The 18,839-nt window shown below is 39.3% G+C and overlaps 1 protein-coding gene across 1 annotated transcript in view; it reads right to left on the bottom strand.

Annotated features, from left to right (window-relative positions):
- zmat4a (zinc finger, matrin-type 4a) overlaps positions 1 to 18,839 on the bottom strand; it is a 226,143-nt gene that overhangs the window by 173,898 nt on the left and 33,406 nt on the right. Inside the window, exon 2 of the mRNA XM_046036065.1 lies at positions 15,600 to 15,701. Within this exon, the coding sequence (XP_045892021.1) occupies positions 15,600 to 15,701 (102 nt within the window). The remainder of the gene's footprint in view (positions 1 to 15,599; positions 15,702 to 18,839) is intronic.

Below are 18,839 nucleotides of genomic sequence, written 5' to 3'. Positions count from 1 at the left end.
GAAGTGGCTGGGTGTAGAAGCATCCATGCTCCTGCTGAGCTCTAGTTAGAGCAGACGTATCCATCAGCATAACATTCCTAACAGCGGCATTAGGAGATGCTGTACATTCAGATCTATAAGCTCTTTGCATCACTTCAGGACTTATTTGCTTGTTTACATCAAATGTAATTGTTCTTCTTTTTCTTCTTTTACTTCTTGTTGCAGATGACACTTCTAACAGACATGTAGTGTATGTGGATTGGGACTGTGGGAGAGCCTTTATGTGTGTGTTCTTGTTTTGCATCGCTTTCATTATTAAATTTTATTATCAATACTATTCTTTAAGTTTTCATTTCAGCTTAAATATCATTTTTTGTGTCTGATGACCCCCATGAGACAATGCTTCTTTTAAGGGGTTTATCCTCAAATTAAAATTAGAAATAATATATACTAACGGCACCCTTCATTTCCAATAATTTCCTCTGCCGTATTGCATTTGTCATGCTAATACCTGCCAACCTATCTGCTGCTGGAAATAAACCTCACCTCAGCTGGCCCATACTAACACAAACATTTGCAATCAGAGCATATATCAAAGCAGGAGTTCAGTTTGACAGGAAACAACTTCATCCGTCACTGTTGACAGCCTAATGTGAACAAACAGTAGGCTCGACGCCTTATTACTTTTACAACAAATTTGAAACCTCAGATGATTACATGAAAGTTTAACACTTGTCAGTCTAGAACAGCACACTGGAAGCTACTTGAGCTTTTAGTACATGCATGGCCAGACCTCGGTAACTATTTTCTTTAAAAAAAAATTTTTTAATATAAAAATTTGAATAAAAAAAAAATCTGTTGAACTATGATCAGGAGTTTAAAACATCTGGTCTAAGTGTCTGCTACTATGTAGCTGTATGCTGTGGAAAAGGCTGGCATCATCTGTTGCCGCAACTCGTTACGTTAGGTGACATACATGAAACTAATTAAATAGCACGTACAGTACTGTTCTGTCATTCAATTCATTCATTGGGCGAGGGGACTGTAACCTACATACATGCAAATAGGGGTGTGCATCTTCACTGGTCTCACGATTCGATTACGATTATGATTACAATTATCAGGTCAACGACTCGATTCAATATCTCGATGCATCTCGATGTATCACCTCAAGGTTGGGAATTTCTAGGTACCTCATTATGAGTATGAGTGATACGATGCGATTGTAAAACGAATAGGATAAAGATGTATTTTTCTCACTGTGTGACTACTTGGTACTTTTAAAAGCAAAGAATTTGTAACAATCCAAACACGTAGGTAGTAATGAAATGCAGATATTTAATGTTACTTCATATAAGTGTAGCTAACATTGCATAGCATTACATTATTACAGCGTTATTACTGACTTCTGCTGCTGCTATTTTTATTTCTGATGCTGGTGTCATTGGTATAGAGTCAGATGGTGGTTGAATTACGCACTTTACAATGCTCCAGCCAAACTACGTTCACCCCACCTTAATATATCTGTTCCCTTTTTTTGTCTCGTCTAGTGTAGTTACATGTTTGTCTGTCTGTTGTTTGTCTTATAAGACATGTTACATGTCTTATAAGTTGATTATTGTAATCTTGTATTGAGCACCATGAGCCTTAAGAAACAGCATTTCGTTCATTTGTGTACTCGCTATGTGGATGAATCACAACAAATAAAGTTGAACTAGCATTCAAAAAGTGTCCTGCTCAGCCTTCAGACAGCAGTCTGAAGAGGAGATGTTAGCTATCGCTAACTGCCTTCACTTTTCCAGTAGTATGGAAAATGACAGACAGACTTTAATTAACGGACACACTGTGACCTGCACTGTACATTTGCAGCCAAACTGAAACGTAGGGCTCATATCTTCCTCTTCTCCGCTGCTTTCACCATCACCTAAGTTACTGTCACGTAGCTGTCATTGTGGAATGAGGAGAGGACGCTAGCTAAGCGCTACCGTGCTGCACTGTGTGTGGGTGAAAATCATTAACGTTAGTTGTGCATTGATTTTATTGATCATGTGAAAGTTTAGTAGCGGCAGTTATTCACTCAACAACCGCCTGTCTGTGCCGAACAGGGAGAACACATCTCCATCGTGTGCACACCATAGACAGTCCGGAGCTGCACTTCCGCATTTCCAAGTAAACCTTTTTCGTTCCGTCAACATTTCTTTATCAGTTAACCTCTAGATAATCGATTATTGACATTTGTTAATCGACTCATAATCGTCCAAGTCAATGACCCATGGGCATATTTAGATTATTTTTAGGGGAGCTCAAGCACACCTAAAACTTTTATTTTCCGAAATCATTTTTAGCTCTCATCATTTTTAGATCCTGCTGGTGTCACCTTTTTGATTGGATCTGGAAAATCTGTAATCCCCACATACACATATGCAGTTGAGCTCATCTGCTCAATATGAGAGTGAAAGGGATTTAAATGCAAGAAACTGAACTGAAATAGAGTCAGTTGATATTTGTGAAAGTCCTGTGTTGGATTCTATCACAATTTTGGCACTGACATTATTATCACAAGTGTTATTGAATCGAAATGCATAGATTTATACTGTAGTTTTCCAAACTACAGTAAAAATGCCACCGAACCCACATAGCAGGACCGGAGGTACGAGGCAAACCCTTTTGGCAGCAGACAGAGGCATTGTTGAGCAGCGATCAGAAGACAATGCAGGGAGTGAACCCTGAGACAGCTGGCAGAATGCTGTCACGAAAGTAGGCCGTGAAGTCAATTCTCAAACTCCCACTAAAACCATGTATTGACCGTCAACAAAAACCCTCTGAGATCAAAGAGAACATGCCCCTCAGCTTTATGCAACATATTAGAAAGCACAAATGCAGCTGTTTCACTAGCTTCCAGATAAATGACGTAATGTGGATGTTTATATCGCCTCAGTTGTTTCTTTACATCCCTGACGATGTCACCTGCAGCGCTATAGAAACAGAACAACCCGGTCTGCTTGTACCTGTCTATCCATGACCATATCATGACAGCTGCAGTTTAAAACAGGTTTGATTCAGATGTAAAGAATAAATATGTTATGATTCTGTGGGCGATTCGAGCACAATGTCTCCCCACTAAGCCGGAGGGCTTATCACTACACTGATTTTCTTTTTGACAGCTCCTAACATTATATCTCATTTCTATTCCCCAGAGTTTTGAGGGCTTTTGTTCGTCTTGCCATCAGTGGATTTCAAGATGATTTCTCATGAAAGTTGAACTGAAAACAGTGTGTGAGCACTGCAATACAAAGTAGAGACTGCTTTCTCCATATGACAAAAACCTGTCCTTTGCAAACCTCCAAAATAACTGGATCAAAGCACATAAAATATGATAATGATTATGACTTTCTCACTTAATGCTTTTTGAGAGGTGGGTGGTTACGTGTACTTCAGTAACTTTTTAAGTTAATTTTCAATTATGCTCAACTGCATTTTGCGAGTCAGTCAGTTCTTTTACTTCGTTATATTCACATAAACTATTGTGCTACTTTTATTCAATTATGATCTACATCTGTCATCCTAATCATGGCTCATTTATTAAGTGTAAAAGTAAAAGTAATCACATTACTTAACTAATTACTAATTACAGCGAAAGTAATTAGTTAAACAACTCCAAAGCCTCCACACTCACACCTCACAACATGTGTAGGAATAAAAATAAAACAAATTTAAACAATGAGCTGTTGGCCTTCAGTTTGTGACGCAGCAGCGAACCCGTGGAGTTCACACACCGTGAACAAAACCACGTGAGTTCTAAATGTAGATTGAGCAGTGACTAACATTAGCATTAAAGTTAGTAACATTAATTTTCTCACTTCATAATCTTCTGCACAGATCTCACAGCTGGTTCCTTTATTATTTACATCTTTAAATAAACAGGATCTAAAACTAATTCACCTCCTACACAGCTATGAGCTGTTTCACAGATATTTCAAGTTTATACAGTGAGGTTATGTGGATTGTACATCATGTACACACTGAGAGGAGTTCCAATGTCTCATTAAATGTAAATTCAACATCATATGAAGTTAAAACAAATATTAGGGATGCTGTAAAATAATATGTGAAGTTCAGTAGATTCATATAGATATTTATACACACAGATAAATACAGTGCACTGTACGCCAAAACAACCAGACTTGGGAATGGTTTTTACCCACAGGTCATCACTCTGATAAACAGTTAACTCCAGACACACAGTGTGAGGAACGATCCCTGTCTAATAACTCAAACATCTCCTTCACCTTTACACTATTTACTATTTATCATTCATTGTTTTAATTCAGTTGCTGTTCATACTGTATATAACATATCCACCTATGTCATATACAAAACATTTATTCCAGCACCCTTTGCCCTCTGCTCCATTACACTACTGTCTTAAAAGTTGTTTTTGTTTATGTTTCAGTGTAATCTGTACATGGTAGCTTGCATCTGTTTTGTTGAGCTTGTTGTCCTCTTTGTTAATGCATTGCAATGTAAGACTGAATTAAAATTCCTCGTGTGTACACATACCTGGCAATAAAAGTGATTCAGATTCTGATTTAAGATAGTCCTCTTTGGAGTACTGTATATTTTTGACTCCCATAGAAAACATGTTCGCCAGAAATCTAGCTTGGACTTTTTTGATGGCTCATTAAACTGTCAGCAGCTTTTACCCTAAAGGGTTCAAGAGGCTGAAGGAGGCAGTAACTTCCTGAAGTCTTGTCATCATCATGTCTTGAAAAGTGACAGGGAACAGGGAAGGGGACATGGACCTATGAGGATGGGGAGCTTCAAGAAAGTGTTATTTTCTCTATTGGGATTTTACTTTCTACACCCCCCACAACCCCCACTTACATATGTGCATATGCAGCAGTGTTCTTTATTAAGTTTCAACAAACACAATGAAACCATTTGTCCCAAAATTAAACCCTGCAAACCTCCTAAACAGTTGGATCAAAGGCTGTGAAATATGGCAATGACTAAAATTTTCTCACATGTTTGCAGTGCACTACGTCCTCTGTATCTGTTGAAAATGCAGCTCTTTGTTTTGAGTTTGTGCCTTGTAGGACTGGAAGCACATGTAGTGAGGAAGAGGGGGGTGTTATATTGAAATTAAAATCCCGACTCGGATTATGAGCTGAGTCATGCCGAAACTGTGAAAGAATTCAATCTATGTGCGAGTGGAATCTGTATCTCATGCTCTTTTCATTTGACACGCTTCATCAGCTAATCGCCTCCCTGTCAGAAAGATTCGGAGCCGTTTCAAACTCGTTTAATCATCTTTCAAGAGCCAAAAGGACACTTTCACCTACCTCTCTCCGCTCGCTAGAGCTGCTTTTTAAAGGGAGGACTAACAACTGATCTCTCAGGACTACTTCCATTAATAACCCCTCCTTCGCTCCACTGTTTCCCAGTGAGACAGACTCATAATTAAACTGTGTAAACGCTGATGCATTAGCGTGGACTAAATAAAAAGGGCTAAGCACCTCAGCGGTGCTGTTTTTGCTTACACAAGAAGCTTTAGGCCACTTTTCTTTGTGCCAACATGTTTGGAAGCCTTGCAAATACCTTCTTCTTGTGTGTGTGTTATTAGCACATGGCATGAAGACAGATTCCTGAAGAGGTCATGTCTGTCTTTTTCCAATTTTAATTAATGAGAAGGACTCTTATATACAGACAAAGTAGCTTTACTGTCGATTATGCGTTCCACACTCAAGGCTCATCGGAAAAGGACGTTTCAGCCTCTTCAATTATCAACAGGCACCATGATCATTCAGTCTCATTTCACTACTGTAGATTATTTTCTGTCAGCACTAGCAATGGCTAATATTTCCATCCCATTAACTCCAAAGCCTATGAAAATGACAGGAGATGATCGATGGGTGCAGTGTGGATATCACTCTTGCAGACGCAGACAAGAGCATCTATAAACTCTCTGACCGACCTGCTGAAACTATTAGGAGACCTCACTGGGCTAATGATGCATAAGAAGTCATTAAGAAAGGATCATGAAAATTAGTTTCTTTCTTTATCTGACAAACAGAATTAAAACTGATGACGGACTTGCAGCAGGGACCGAGCAACTGCCAGCACAGCAACTTTACCCTTCAGAAAGTGTATGTCTCCTGTGCAAGTATACATTTATCAGAAAGACATTTCATAGCACTGAATTATATATGTATATGCTGGTGCATGTATACTTCTACTTAACCATGCTGACTTAATCAAATCAACATGGCAGTTGGTGTGTTTACAAATGAGCTGCTGCGTATGTCTGCTGAGTGCTAGTGAAAAAAGACATGTAGGGGAGAAGCTTAAAATTCAAACAGTGAGTGCTATTCTTCACTCCAGAAAAATACCTCTTTGTGTCTGTTTAGATGGATATTATGTGAACCAGAGGGCAACTACTAGTCCCGGTACTGAGCTCCTGTGTTCCACTAATCCGCTCCTCAAAAATCAATATTTGTAAAGGTCAAACAGAGAGGGTTTGGAAAATGCAGATTAGCTCGTCAATAGCTGACACACTCTGCTGCACCCACATGCTACGAGACAACAATGAGCTGATGATACCACGTGAGTGGTGGGGGTTGTAATAGCTCAGGGTTTCTAAAATGTTAACTTGAAGACCTTCTGCGGTCAACAGGCAGATAACCACTCACTTTATGTCTGTGCGCATTCAAAATGTGAGGATATTTATATAAGGTGACACCTCTGGTCCCATTTATTTGTTTGCCTGTTATGGACAGCATATTGCAACTTGTTCTTCTGGTGTGGATTGGCTCATATGCAATACCAGTTGTTTTTTCATTACAACTTGGGTTTTATTTTCAACCATTAGACCAAAGCTAAGAAAAGAAGATAAAAAGAAGAAAATAACCTGTAATTATTCTTTAACATGATGCATTTTGAACATTTCTGTTATTTTATCATGAACACATTACAAACCAGGCAAATGTATCCAATGAATGTCTATCACTATACAATGTATTTTCATTTGAGTTTAAACATTTTCTATTATTAAATCAGAGAATACATTAAGAGGATTGTGGAGCTTTGGCAGATGTGTTTTCCAGCTCTCAAAAACTGCAGTATCAAATAGAGATTATAAATTCAGATTAATGGGTCAAAAAAGTCATCAATGTAACCCAAAGTTACATAGACCAGCCCACGTTACAGTATTAGCGGTCGCACGAGCTCATAGAGCCACAGCTGGAGCGAGTGCAGTGCTTTTATGATTATGAAGGAAAGGTAAATATTTTCTGGTTTTCCCTCTGAAGCTGCTTTGCCTCAACTCTGATTTATGGAGTTTCCTGATGGACAGATAGCTTTACCCGTTGCTAAAGCTATAGATTGCTAACCGCTACCTGTTGCTAACTGTAGCTGCTGTTATCAGCTGGCTCTGAACCAGCGGTCTAAAGCTTCTGTAGTAATGTTACCAACACCATGCTTTCAGGGAGGGGGGTCTTAAAGAGACACGAGCTAAAACAGTGTTCAGTAAGCAGGTGCTGAAGCAGTGGACAGTATGAGAAATAAAATGTGTTCTTTGAACTTTAAAGTTTTAGTAGAAACCCTGAATACAAGTATGAACCTGAAAATGAGCATTCTACAACCCTTTAACTTTTATTATGGTACCATATTCAAATAGTTTTTCAACATTGCTGCAGGCCAACAAAGCATCTATTTATGTTATAGGTTAATGTGAATTTTCTAAATGTCTTTTTAATACTGAATGACCTGCATTACTGTAATCCCGTGGTAAACCACACAGAACATTCTTCCACCAAACCTAAAAACAGCACAGCAGGGTAATAGCGAGAACAATGTACTGAGAGTCATTATATTTGATAATGTACTGTGAGGTTACACTGTATATCTGTTGAACTCCGAAACCCTTCTACTCTTCTTGCAAACCAACTGAGACAACTGCTGTACGGTCAGCAGCACAAACAAAACAGCATATAAAATGTTGATAGGCAAACTCATTTCGCAATGCATCCCAGATAATGGAAATCAATTAGTGAAGACATGAAGTGGACAAAGAGCACAGCTGTCAGAACAGCAGAAGTCAGCCAAACGCTAACGTTAGAGTCTCCCCGATGCAGCTGAATACTGCCGTTATTGTCACTGTGGCTGGCTGCTGCATCTCTGGAGTCCCCAGAAAATGATTATGCTGCATTTTGTGAGGAGAATCATGATTTATATTATTATGGTGGCATTTTGACTCTCTAGAGCTGAAAAATGCCAGTTGACAGGCAATGTCACTGGATGTGGGGAATGAGATTATTCAGGCTGAAGTGGCTAAAATACAAAGTACTGCAGCTGGATGAAACTATGCTAAAGATTGTTGCTGCTGTGGCATGGATAGTGCATGCTGCTGAAATACACAATTTCTGGGTTCCCACTCTTGTAAATAAATCCTCACAAACCGGGACACTAATGCTGTATATTTCCTGTTCCTGTGGGCCTGTCATAGCTCAAGAAAAACTGATTTCAGTTTCAGAAATAAAGTTCACTCACTCTCCATCGCTTCACCTTCAACAGAGCTGTAATTCAATTGCAAAAATACCAACATTCAAGGCTTTTTGACCCATGTAAAAGTTTATTTTGCAAACAACAACAATTTTGACATTTTGCCTTTTCTATGGCTGGAAGATGATACTTTAATCTAGATTTGCTTGGATATGTGAGAACCCTGAATGAAGATGCCCTTTTAAGCTTCACTAATCAACATTTTTATATCCACAATGGATTGAATGACTTGGTTTTAAGGCCCACAACTTAACTGTTTTAGTTCCGTTTCACCAACAGCAAAAGGCTATTTTCAAAGAAAAAACTTGATAAGAATTCGCTAGCTAGTAGTCGAAGATTCGATGCTTCGATGGGCGGTCGAAGCTTTGCAGCAAAATGAGGATCGTGCCATTTTGGCGATATGGGGGTGCTCTGAATGTCTGATTTTACATAGAACAAGTTTTCTCCCAATAAGTTAATTTACTGCCTATATCAATATATATTTCAACATATACTGCTGTAGATAAACATGTAAAAAGAAAAAAGCTTTTAATAAATGTTTTTAAAGTGCATGAATAAATCCAAAATTGTAAACCTAACGATGTTTGCATGTGTGCATGTGTAGGCACAGCGTGTATTTGTTTAGTGGCAGAAGAGGAACACTTGCTGTTAAGTCGAAGCCCCAGCTTCACCGGTGCTGTGCCGAGTTGGACATTCAGATCATTTATCACTAGGACTGTCCCCGACTAAGGATTTCCATAGTCGAATCAGAATCGTCAAGTCCTGCCTATAGTCGACTGATAGTCGAATCATGTGAGTTTTTGTGCACGGCGATTGCGAGTGCGGAGGGGGTGGGGGTTTACACACGGTAGCTCCGCTTTAATCTTGAGAAGCTGCAGAGCTGCGGTCTCTATTCATTCAACTTACACTGTACATTTCCAGCTAAATTAAGAATTTCTGCACAAACTGTCAGGAACGTTTCAGGGTAGCTCATCTGCTTTCTCCTCGTCCTCATCGGGGTCTCGACCTGACTGCAACTTCTCACAGCCATTGAACAGGAGTGGATCAACATCTGCAATATATTTGTTAGAGTTTGTTAGGTCAACGCACATACATTACTACTCCCACACCTTGCTTAAAGACTACTCCTGTGTCACTTCACATTCTATTTTCTTTGTGAAGTTACAGGCAATGATTTAAAAGAGGCTCTCCCGCAGCGCTTTGAGCAGAGCAGTGTGTCAAGAGAGGCTGCAGCACACCCAATCCACTACACATGCAAAGAGACGGATGCATAAATTAACATAGCCACATGAGTCTTTGAACTGTGAACCAGAGACGGCTCTGATCCCCTCTGCAGAGGAGCACTCACTTTGATGTGTTTGAAAAGGAGGTTTAAAGATCAATTACATATCCAGTCTCTTCTGTCACTGAAGTCACTGCTTTAACTTTGCAGTTTAAAATTCGATTCAAAGCAATGTAGAAAAATTCTAAGGGACGTGGACTAGATCAGAGATCACCATATTAGTGCGAGTTAGATGACCAGTCTCTCAAAAATGTTTCAATTGATGGGGAATATGGGATGAATCCTAAGGCTTTAAAAAGTTCTCCATTAGATCGTTTTGTCGTCATGTGTGGACCTTTTGACATCCACTAGGTAATATTTTATGAGACCCTGGTACTGTTGTCACCACTTTTAGTCCTACATGCTACGTGATGTGGTGCTTCCGATCACACGTCAATCGCCCAGTGACAGGAGCACTGTCTTTTTGTGTCAATCCTCAGTATGCTTCAAACTAAATAGCTTCCCACTCCTTAAGGCAAAAGTGTTCATATCTATTCCAAATGGCACCTTCGAAGAAAGGGCATAGAAGCTGCGGTAAAGGCCTTCTCCTGTCTGCATCCCTTTCCCTCTCTGATCTCCAACAATTCTGTCACTTTTGTAGCCTTGATGCAATGAATTGTACTGTATCTCACAAACGTCAGTACACCCTTCACATTTTTGTAAAGCTTTGATTATATCTTTTCATGTGACAACACTGAAGAAATGACACTTTGCTACAATGTAAAGTAGTGAGTGTACAGCTTGTATAACAGTGTAAATTTGCTGTCCCCTCAAAATAATACATCACACAGCCATTAATGTCTAAACCGCTGGCAATAAAAGTGAGTACAAAGAGTAATTTCTTCAGTGTTGTCAAATGAAACAAAGCCTGCGCGCTACTTCAGGCAGTCAACACGAGGCCACATACTCCTCTCACTGCAACACAGTTTATCGAACCAACCCATTCGATCATGATTGTGTACTTAATATGTCTGTGCTCTGCCTGTGCTGTTGCTGCCACATCTGCCGCCACACTGCTCACCTGAGATTTACGCTCACACATGCTGCTACTGCCGCCGCTGCCGTTCATAACACATATCATAATGAATTGAATGGTTTTGTCTGTTTGGCCACAGTGGTTATCACTACTCATGATCATTATTCTGATTTATTCCAAACAAATATGGTTATCTTTTTATGATGGAGGATGTTCTGGTGCTGTGCTGAATTCCTGATGAACAATCAGTGCTGTTATTATGACTATTCAAATCCTAATCACTGAATACCATTCATCTCAGACATCACATCAGTAATCACTAAAAAATATGTTTTCTTTAAGGACATAATTTTATATCACAGTCTCGATCCTGTAGTGTGGTAGTCAAGGTAGCCCAAACCGAGACCGGGTCAAGACCAAGACCAGTTCCCACATTACATGACACACAATACATGGTGGAACGAGATCATAGGTACTTCTGAAATTGATCTGAAAGATCCACATTCCCATTAAAACACCCACATACAAACACTAAGAGCAGAATTCAACGTAAGCATCTTTATTCAACACTCCCTTTCCATGCTGACCATCGCGGGTAGGGGTGACAGTCGTTAGGGTTATTGGTTGAATTTGAAGCAATACGTTTTACTTCCAATCAAAGTTAGGATGTTAACAAATAAATCAGACAATACAAAAGCAAATTATTGATATTATATATATTAAGTTGTGGTCTTGAAATTAAATTCAGAGTCCTCAATGTCCGAGACCGAGACAAGACCGAGTACAAATGCGCTCGAGTCTGAGACGAGACTAAGACCGGTCTTGAGTACTACACTACAAACACTACGATACTGAACAAAGCATTCTGATTTTGTTGTTACCGCTGTAAAGATACAGTACAAAAGGAACCATTTAGACAAATCTATGCAAACAAATCTGAAACAACTCATCTTCTGAAGTGCCAAATTACCTCTTCTATCTGAAGGATATTTTGCACATTCCCAAGTTTTGTTTTTTTTGTTCTTGCTGTCGTCACTATGACCCAAACATGTCACGCTGCATTAGACCCTAACTGTGCTAAAAGAGAATCCAAATATGCACCATCTCCAGGAGGCAACAGGCCAAGTGCTGTATTCAGCATTCACCACACAATAACAAAATGAATATTTGATTTGGATTGGTACAGCCACTTCCTGTCTCCTGCAATGCCCTGAAGAACAAAGCAGTTCTCCTGTTACCCATGGAGAGTCATGATTACTTTAAATAGCACTCCACAGCAGCACAGTGAGCACAACGCCGGGCAGGAAAGAACGTTTGACTTGTTAAGAGTTGCAGAAGAAAAGTTGACTCAAAGTAATGCAAACTTTGAACAAAGTGACACTATCAAATAAAATAAAAACTTTATTTCACTTTGATGACATTTCACCTCAGCAGCAACTCTATTAGGAACAACAATAGAAAATCAATAAAAATGCTAAACTGACTCAAGGTCTCAAATCATTTTCTTGCAGTCTCAGAGGGAACAACAACGAGCCACTCTTTAGGAGTGGACCACAGTGTTCATGAGTCCTTTCAACTCCTGTTACTGCAGACGTCCAACAGCAGCAGGCCTGCAGTCAGACTCACTGGTCTTCTAACTCAAAGTGACAGTGAGTGAGAGGCAGCATCTGCAGAGAGAGAAAGATCCACCACCTGACAACACTCAGGCAGGGCGAAGGAAACCACCTGGCTGCTTTTACTCATCGTTTCTTGAGGGGCTGATCGTGGTCACTAGTGTGATTTTAGTGTGTCAACAAATTCAAGTTATTTTACTGTCATGTACAGACAACAATTACAGTGAAGCAGTAGTCAATGAAATTCTAAAGCTGCTTGCACACTGCTCAGACAGCGCAACACCAACATTGTAAAGTTTGTTTCAGTCTTTAGAATGTTCAGAAAACCAACTGCCAGTTCCACACGGCCCAGACAGCAACTGACCAGACAGACTTTTGTTTTTTCTATATTATATTTTCTATATTATATTATATTTAAGTCACATGGTCGAGGCTACAGTCACTTTTTGGCAAGTGGAAAACTACTTGTTACTGGGTGTATTGGCCCTTTAAATGGTAAGGACTGGATGAGCTATAATCAGCCATAACTCAAATATAACAATAATAAAAACCTTTTAGTCACAAGGTAGGAGGTGGAATCTGTTTTTTGGCAAAAGTGCAACACTGAATTGGCTATATGGGCTGTATTAGCCATTTAAATATATTACAACTGGTAATAAGGACTGATTGAGCAATTCCCTGTCTTTTTGGCAAGTGCAATAGGCTACTACAAATTACATATTTCATAATAATTCCAAGAGAGACACTTCCTTTATTTTATTTATAGCCTAACCCAGGGATCATGTTAATTAAAGACCACAGTCTGTTTTCCAAATATAAACAAGGACATTAAACATAGGCCTACCAAACACAAATTTCATCAGCAACAATAGGCTAATTTTATTGCTTATGATAACGTTTTGTCAGGCGTGAGAACCTGCAAACACTTCAACTGTGATTATTCCGTTACAAGAAGCATTAACATTTCACAAAGACTTACCACGGACATAAAGTGATGCTTATTTGTACATTATGACTGTTTGAGATAAAAGCAGCTGTAGATGTATAGATACAGGGCGTTGCAGCTTTCACATGCAGTTCCTGGCTAGTGATCACTTTTCAGCACGACACCTGTCGCTTCCTCCAGTGCTGTTCTGATTCAGATTGTGCACGAAAGGGGAGGCTGTTCACAGATGGGTCCGTTGTCAATGAGAGAGAGAGAGAGAGAGAGAGAGAGAGAGAGAGAGAGAGAGAGAGGAGCGAGTAATGGACACCGTGCTAACCTACATTGACATCAAAGACAGTCGTGCACGCTGACGTTCCGCATGCGAAGGCTTAGTTGTCAAGGGAACACTCTTGGAAAACGGCGCACATTGGTCCGACTTTGTAAGACCCGACTAGACATGTCAAACTCTAAAGACTCCATCCAACTGACACCGACCGGTCGGCGTTTGTCAGGGCAGTGTGCAAGCAGCATTAGATCTCAGACTCCCTCCAACTGTGCTCTTACAAATATAGAATCTAAGACATACTATAGTGCAGTTGCTAAAATATAGGAAGAAAATTTATATATATATATATATATATATATATATATATATATATATCTCATATGAATAAAAACTTTTTGTGTTGTGTTATTATTTAATACATATTCAGGTTATAATGCCACATTCTGCACCTGAAAATGATTGAATTCTAACATTCAGCTGTTAGCCAAACAGCTCATGAGTGAGCCTGTGGTTGCGATGCATGAATGAAGCAAGGGAAATTTCAGTGCTCTGACTGAACAAACATTATGGTCTATAACCTGCCAGAGATACAGTACGTTGTAATGTCCATTGTACAGAGCAAGCCTGCAAACAATCATCTTACAATCTTTTATGGAACAAGTTTGGTGTTAACTGCACATACAGACTTTTGCTCCCTTTAAGACTGCACCCAGGCAACATCATCTCGAGAGAATCACCGTTTTAAGAATAAACTTTGTCCCCTCCCTTGTTGCAATTCCATCCTGCGAGCTTCATGGAGGGATATAAAATGGATGAGTATTGTTAAAACATTAATAGTTAGCTAATTGGGCACACGCACAGCTATAAATATGAAGTGAGAAACCATAAAAAAAAACATAAAAAATAGTCTAACAACAATTACAGAAATAACTTTAAACCACCTCCACACATCACAGATCACATCTTCTGTATATAACATGTGTAGAAATAGAAAATACGACAGAGCTTTCACATGCAGCCAGCATATACAGGCTTGGAGCTACGTATTTACTAACCATCAATACCAAGCTTTGCCTCGATGAATGCAAAGTCCCATACTCTTACATACATTTTGCAGGGTTCACACACCCTCCAACTCTGAACATAACCAGGTGATTCCTGATTGCAAGCTTACAAGTTTCTAGCTAGCAGATAAGAAGAGAACATTCCTGGAGTTGATGACAACTCGTGTTAAGTAATGCTATTATTCAACCGGTGTTCTGTTGGGAGATGCAGTGATTTATTAACAAAAACACACACATAATTTGACATAGTTGGCTTTCAATGTGGGGACTAAATATGACTGATCGTGATGGCACTTTGTAACTTGTTTTTGAAAAGTGCTCTACAAATAAGGATTATTATTATTATTATTACTTTTGGCTGCTCACACTGCTGGGTTAGCTGCTATGTTTGCAGCCTGTATTTTTTTTTTACACATTTTAACACGCTTCCTCAATTTGCAATAGTGGGAGATATGAGAGCATGGTCCCACACAATGCAGTGGAGCATTTCAGTGATGGCTTTGCTTGTTTGCTGCAATTACAATAAAATATGTCAATGATATATTGCTGTTAAAAAGCTATACATGGCACCATTAATATCTGTGTTTTAGAAATGATGCATGAGAGAGGAAATTACAGCCAAAGTTCAATTTCTACTGCTATTATTCTCTCATTTCCATTGTATGTCTCTACTGAGGTTTAATGAAAAAATAATTAGGTTAACTCAACTGTGTTGTGTGTTTATTGACAGCATATCAGCTGCAGGGCTCAGGTGTATAAATCAGCCAATTGTCTCTGGGGGCAAAGCCAAAACAGCTTGATCCAAATCCTGTCATTAACTCCCAAAGAGTGTAGTGCGTCAGAGTCGTGTGAGGCAATGTGAGGGGGCGTCATCACCTCATAATGGGCGACCCTCTGGGACTCGGAGATGAGCTGAGCGCTGCACACTTTGCAGTAGCTGTCTGTAAAAAGCCCTTGGTCCACTTCTGTTGACTTCATCTGGAGAAAGAGACAAAAGCAGACATAGTTACTGACCTGCACACACATGGTAGCAATAAGTTGAACACGCAATGCTGGGTTCAAACTAGAAAAATAACATATTTTTAAGACAACAACTTTCAGAGATGTCCTCATACTGTGCTAAATCTCTGGCCTTTAAAGTAAGGTAAAATCTGTTATTTTATATATATATATATATATATATATATACACACACACACACACACACACACACACACACACACACACACACACACACACACACACACCTCATTCATGAACCATGCTGAAAGTGCTGAAAATAAAATTAGTATAAAAGTTATGTCCTCAGGATTTACTTTTTGTACAAAAAAAAGCCATCTGATTTTTGTTGTCACTATCACGCAGCCTTGTTTTGTGTGTGGGGGGGGGAGCTAAGACAAACCAACCAAGATGTAATAGAGCAAGTAAACAATCTCATTTCAAACTTTCATCACTGTTAATCAATATTTCATTACCACAAGCATCTGAGTTAGTGACAGATGCTGAGCAGCTTCTGCAAGCAATGAGTCAGAAAAAAAAAAATTTAATATCAAACCTCACACTAAACTTCAGCCATGAAGTCAAAATTATATTTGACTGATAAATAAATAACGACGACAGAACACGCTGACAGATTGTCCTGAAAAGTCATTAAAATATATGACTGAACTCGTTGCTGTGTGTTAGTGAAAAAGGAATTCAGAGAGAGACAGCGGCAAAAAGCTTTTATTTCCTTTCCACAGACATAGCTGAGCCATCTCTGCTTTCTATTACTAACTCAGCCCGGCTTCCATTAGAGGCTCACGGCGGTCAGCCTCAACTCAACCTCATTTACATAGGCACATCTTCATTAGGAGCAGCTGGACAGATGACAACTGGGGTCATGTGGGTGTAAAAGCAGACTCCTTCTAACTTGTTTGAATTTTCTTCTCAGAGAATGGATATAAAATGTTTCAGAAAGCCGGCTGAGCTTATCCCGGAGCTCTGCGTTGACTGAGCATGAGGTGTTCCAAAACAGCTGATCATAATTAGTTCAATCAACTCTGAGTATGTTGAGCCTGATGGAAGCGCGTGGGTGGGGATGAAAAAAAGCCATCAATGGATCTCCGATACTATGATTCACCATGGCAACGGGTAAATAAAGGCAGAGCCTCCATTTTAATCGCGTGGAGCTAGAAATTTGAATGCGTGCCAACGCGATCCATGATTGGAGGAAGGATCAATATGTTAACATTAGTACTTTTTATACAGCGTTGCTCATTTACCAGAATGGAATTTCCTTAATGAATGAACAAGTGCTACAGCCCATTACATTCGATTTTAAATAGGAAGGCTATATTTATTAAGCTGTAACCCGACGGGACAAAATGCTGGTGGCAATCGGCTACCTGATTATGAAAATAGGTATAGATCAAATATAAGACACAGTTTACTCATGAACTTGTGATTGTAAAGTTACAGTCACACCCAATAGGTTAGCCTATTCATTTTTTTGCAGTGGAAAATGTGTCTATGGGTTTAAACTGACTATAAAGTTTTAGATGTCTATTTTACATTAATAAATCTTGCTAATTTCGTATTTTATTAAAGCTGTCAAAACATAATCAGAATATATGCAACTAATAATGAAAAACTCCTTGAAAAACCTTTTAAACTATTTGTTTCAGCTGCACCAGTCATCCTCACTCAGAAATATTCACATTATTTCCAGTATGATAACTACGATAGGAATGTTCCAATCAGTGCGACTACAACATGAAAGAAGACTGTTCATTGATCAGTTTTCTAGGTTACAGATTAGTTTAAACAGTGATTACTGCAGCAATGTAGCCCACAGTAAGTGTTTTCAGTGCAACTGTCACAGTGTTATACCTAAAAACAGACAGATTTTATTCTGTGCTGAGGATAAATCCACGATGTGCGGAGATCTGTCCTAACATCGATGACAGATCATAAAAGCGGTCATGTGCAAGATCATGTTTGGATGAAAAACTAATAGCCTATCCAACCCGGGATTTTAAAGTTTTTAAAGATTTAAATTCATTCTGATATGTGCTTTGATACTGACAACATGAAAGAGGAAATGAATCGGTGTGTCAGATAGCCGCCTCAGGAGGAGGGGAGAAACTGACAGTTTTCCAACTTATCCTGTGAACCTAACCTCCTCCCAAGGAGGTTAGGTTCACAGCATCAGTTGCCGGAGTCACTGATTTAGGGTTTATCTGATCTCGCTCTCTGAAACAGAAAACCCAGAGTTTCCCTCATCTCAGGCTTAACATACTCAGAATTTTTACTAATCCTGCTTTCTGAATTGGGGCCCAGTAGAAACAAGCTAATGCTAACGTTTTTTGTCGTTTGTTCTGTATCACATACAAATGATGCTTTCAAATGATTTCCAGACAAAATTCACAAACACATAGTTGGTAGTTGAAGAACTGCACTTAAGTTGCAATACACATTTTCTTTTTGTAAATACCAACCTTACTGCCACTGATTTCAGATTCTTGCCCCGCTACAGAATTCTGTCTAGACTATCGTTTGTGGATACACCAACTGATTTTTTAAGGGATCAGAATTTATTTTGTGTCATTATTTTAGACACATTATATTTGTCAATACCCTTGACTTAGATGAAGATCAGATCACATTTTAAGACAAACTTATTCAGAAAACCATGAAATTCCAAAAAGGTTCACATACTTTTTCTTGCCACTGTACATACACTGGCTGTGAGCGCAGTTGTAGCGGCTCTGCCTGGCTGTGGTGGCTGAAGTTGTGGCCGACGCTATAGTTGTTACGGACTACGGCTGCATGTGTGGTTGAATCTATGAATCAGTTGTCAAAATGTCCACCTCTCTGTCCCTCTCTTCAGCCACATATCCACTCAGGCCTCTTTAGCATTATTCTTTACCTGTCCACCAGATGCCCTCAGACTTTTCTCCCTTCACTCCAGATCCTGCGACTCCCATCTGCCCTGTAATCATCTCATTCCTCTCACATATATAGATATGTACGCTTTGTTCCTCTGTCAGTTTGTCCTAGTTGCCATGTCCCTGTCTTGTCTTGTGCTTTTGCTTTTGAGGTTATGTGACCTGGACCTGCTCTGCACTTCAGCCT

The sequence above is a fragment of the Micropterus dolomieu genome, linkage group LG21 (genome assembly GCF_021292245.1).
Source record: "Micropterus dolomieu isolate WLL.071019.BEF.003 ecotype Adirondacks linkage group LG21, ASM2129224v1, whole genome shotgun sequence".
NCBI lineage: Eukaryota > Metazoa > Chordata > Actinopteri > Centrarchiformes > Centrarchidae > Micropterus > Micropterus dolomieu.
This window is presented reverse-complemented; position numbering and strand designations above follow the sequence as displayed.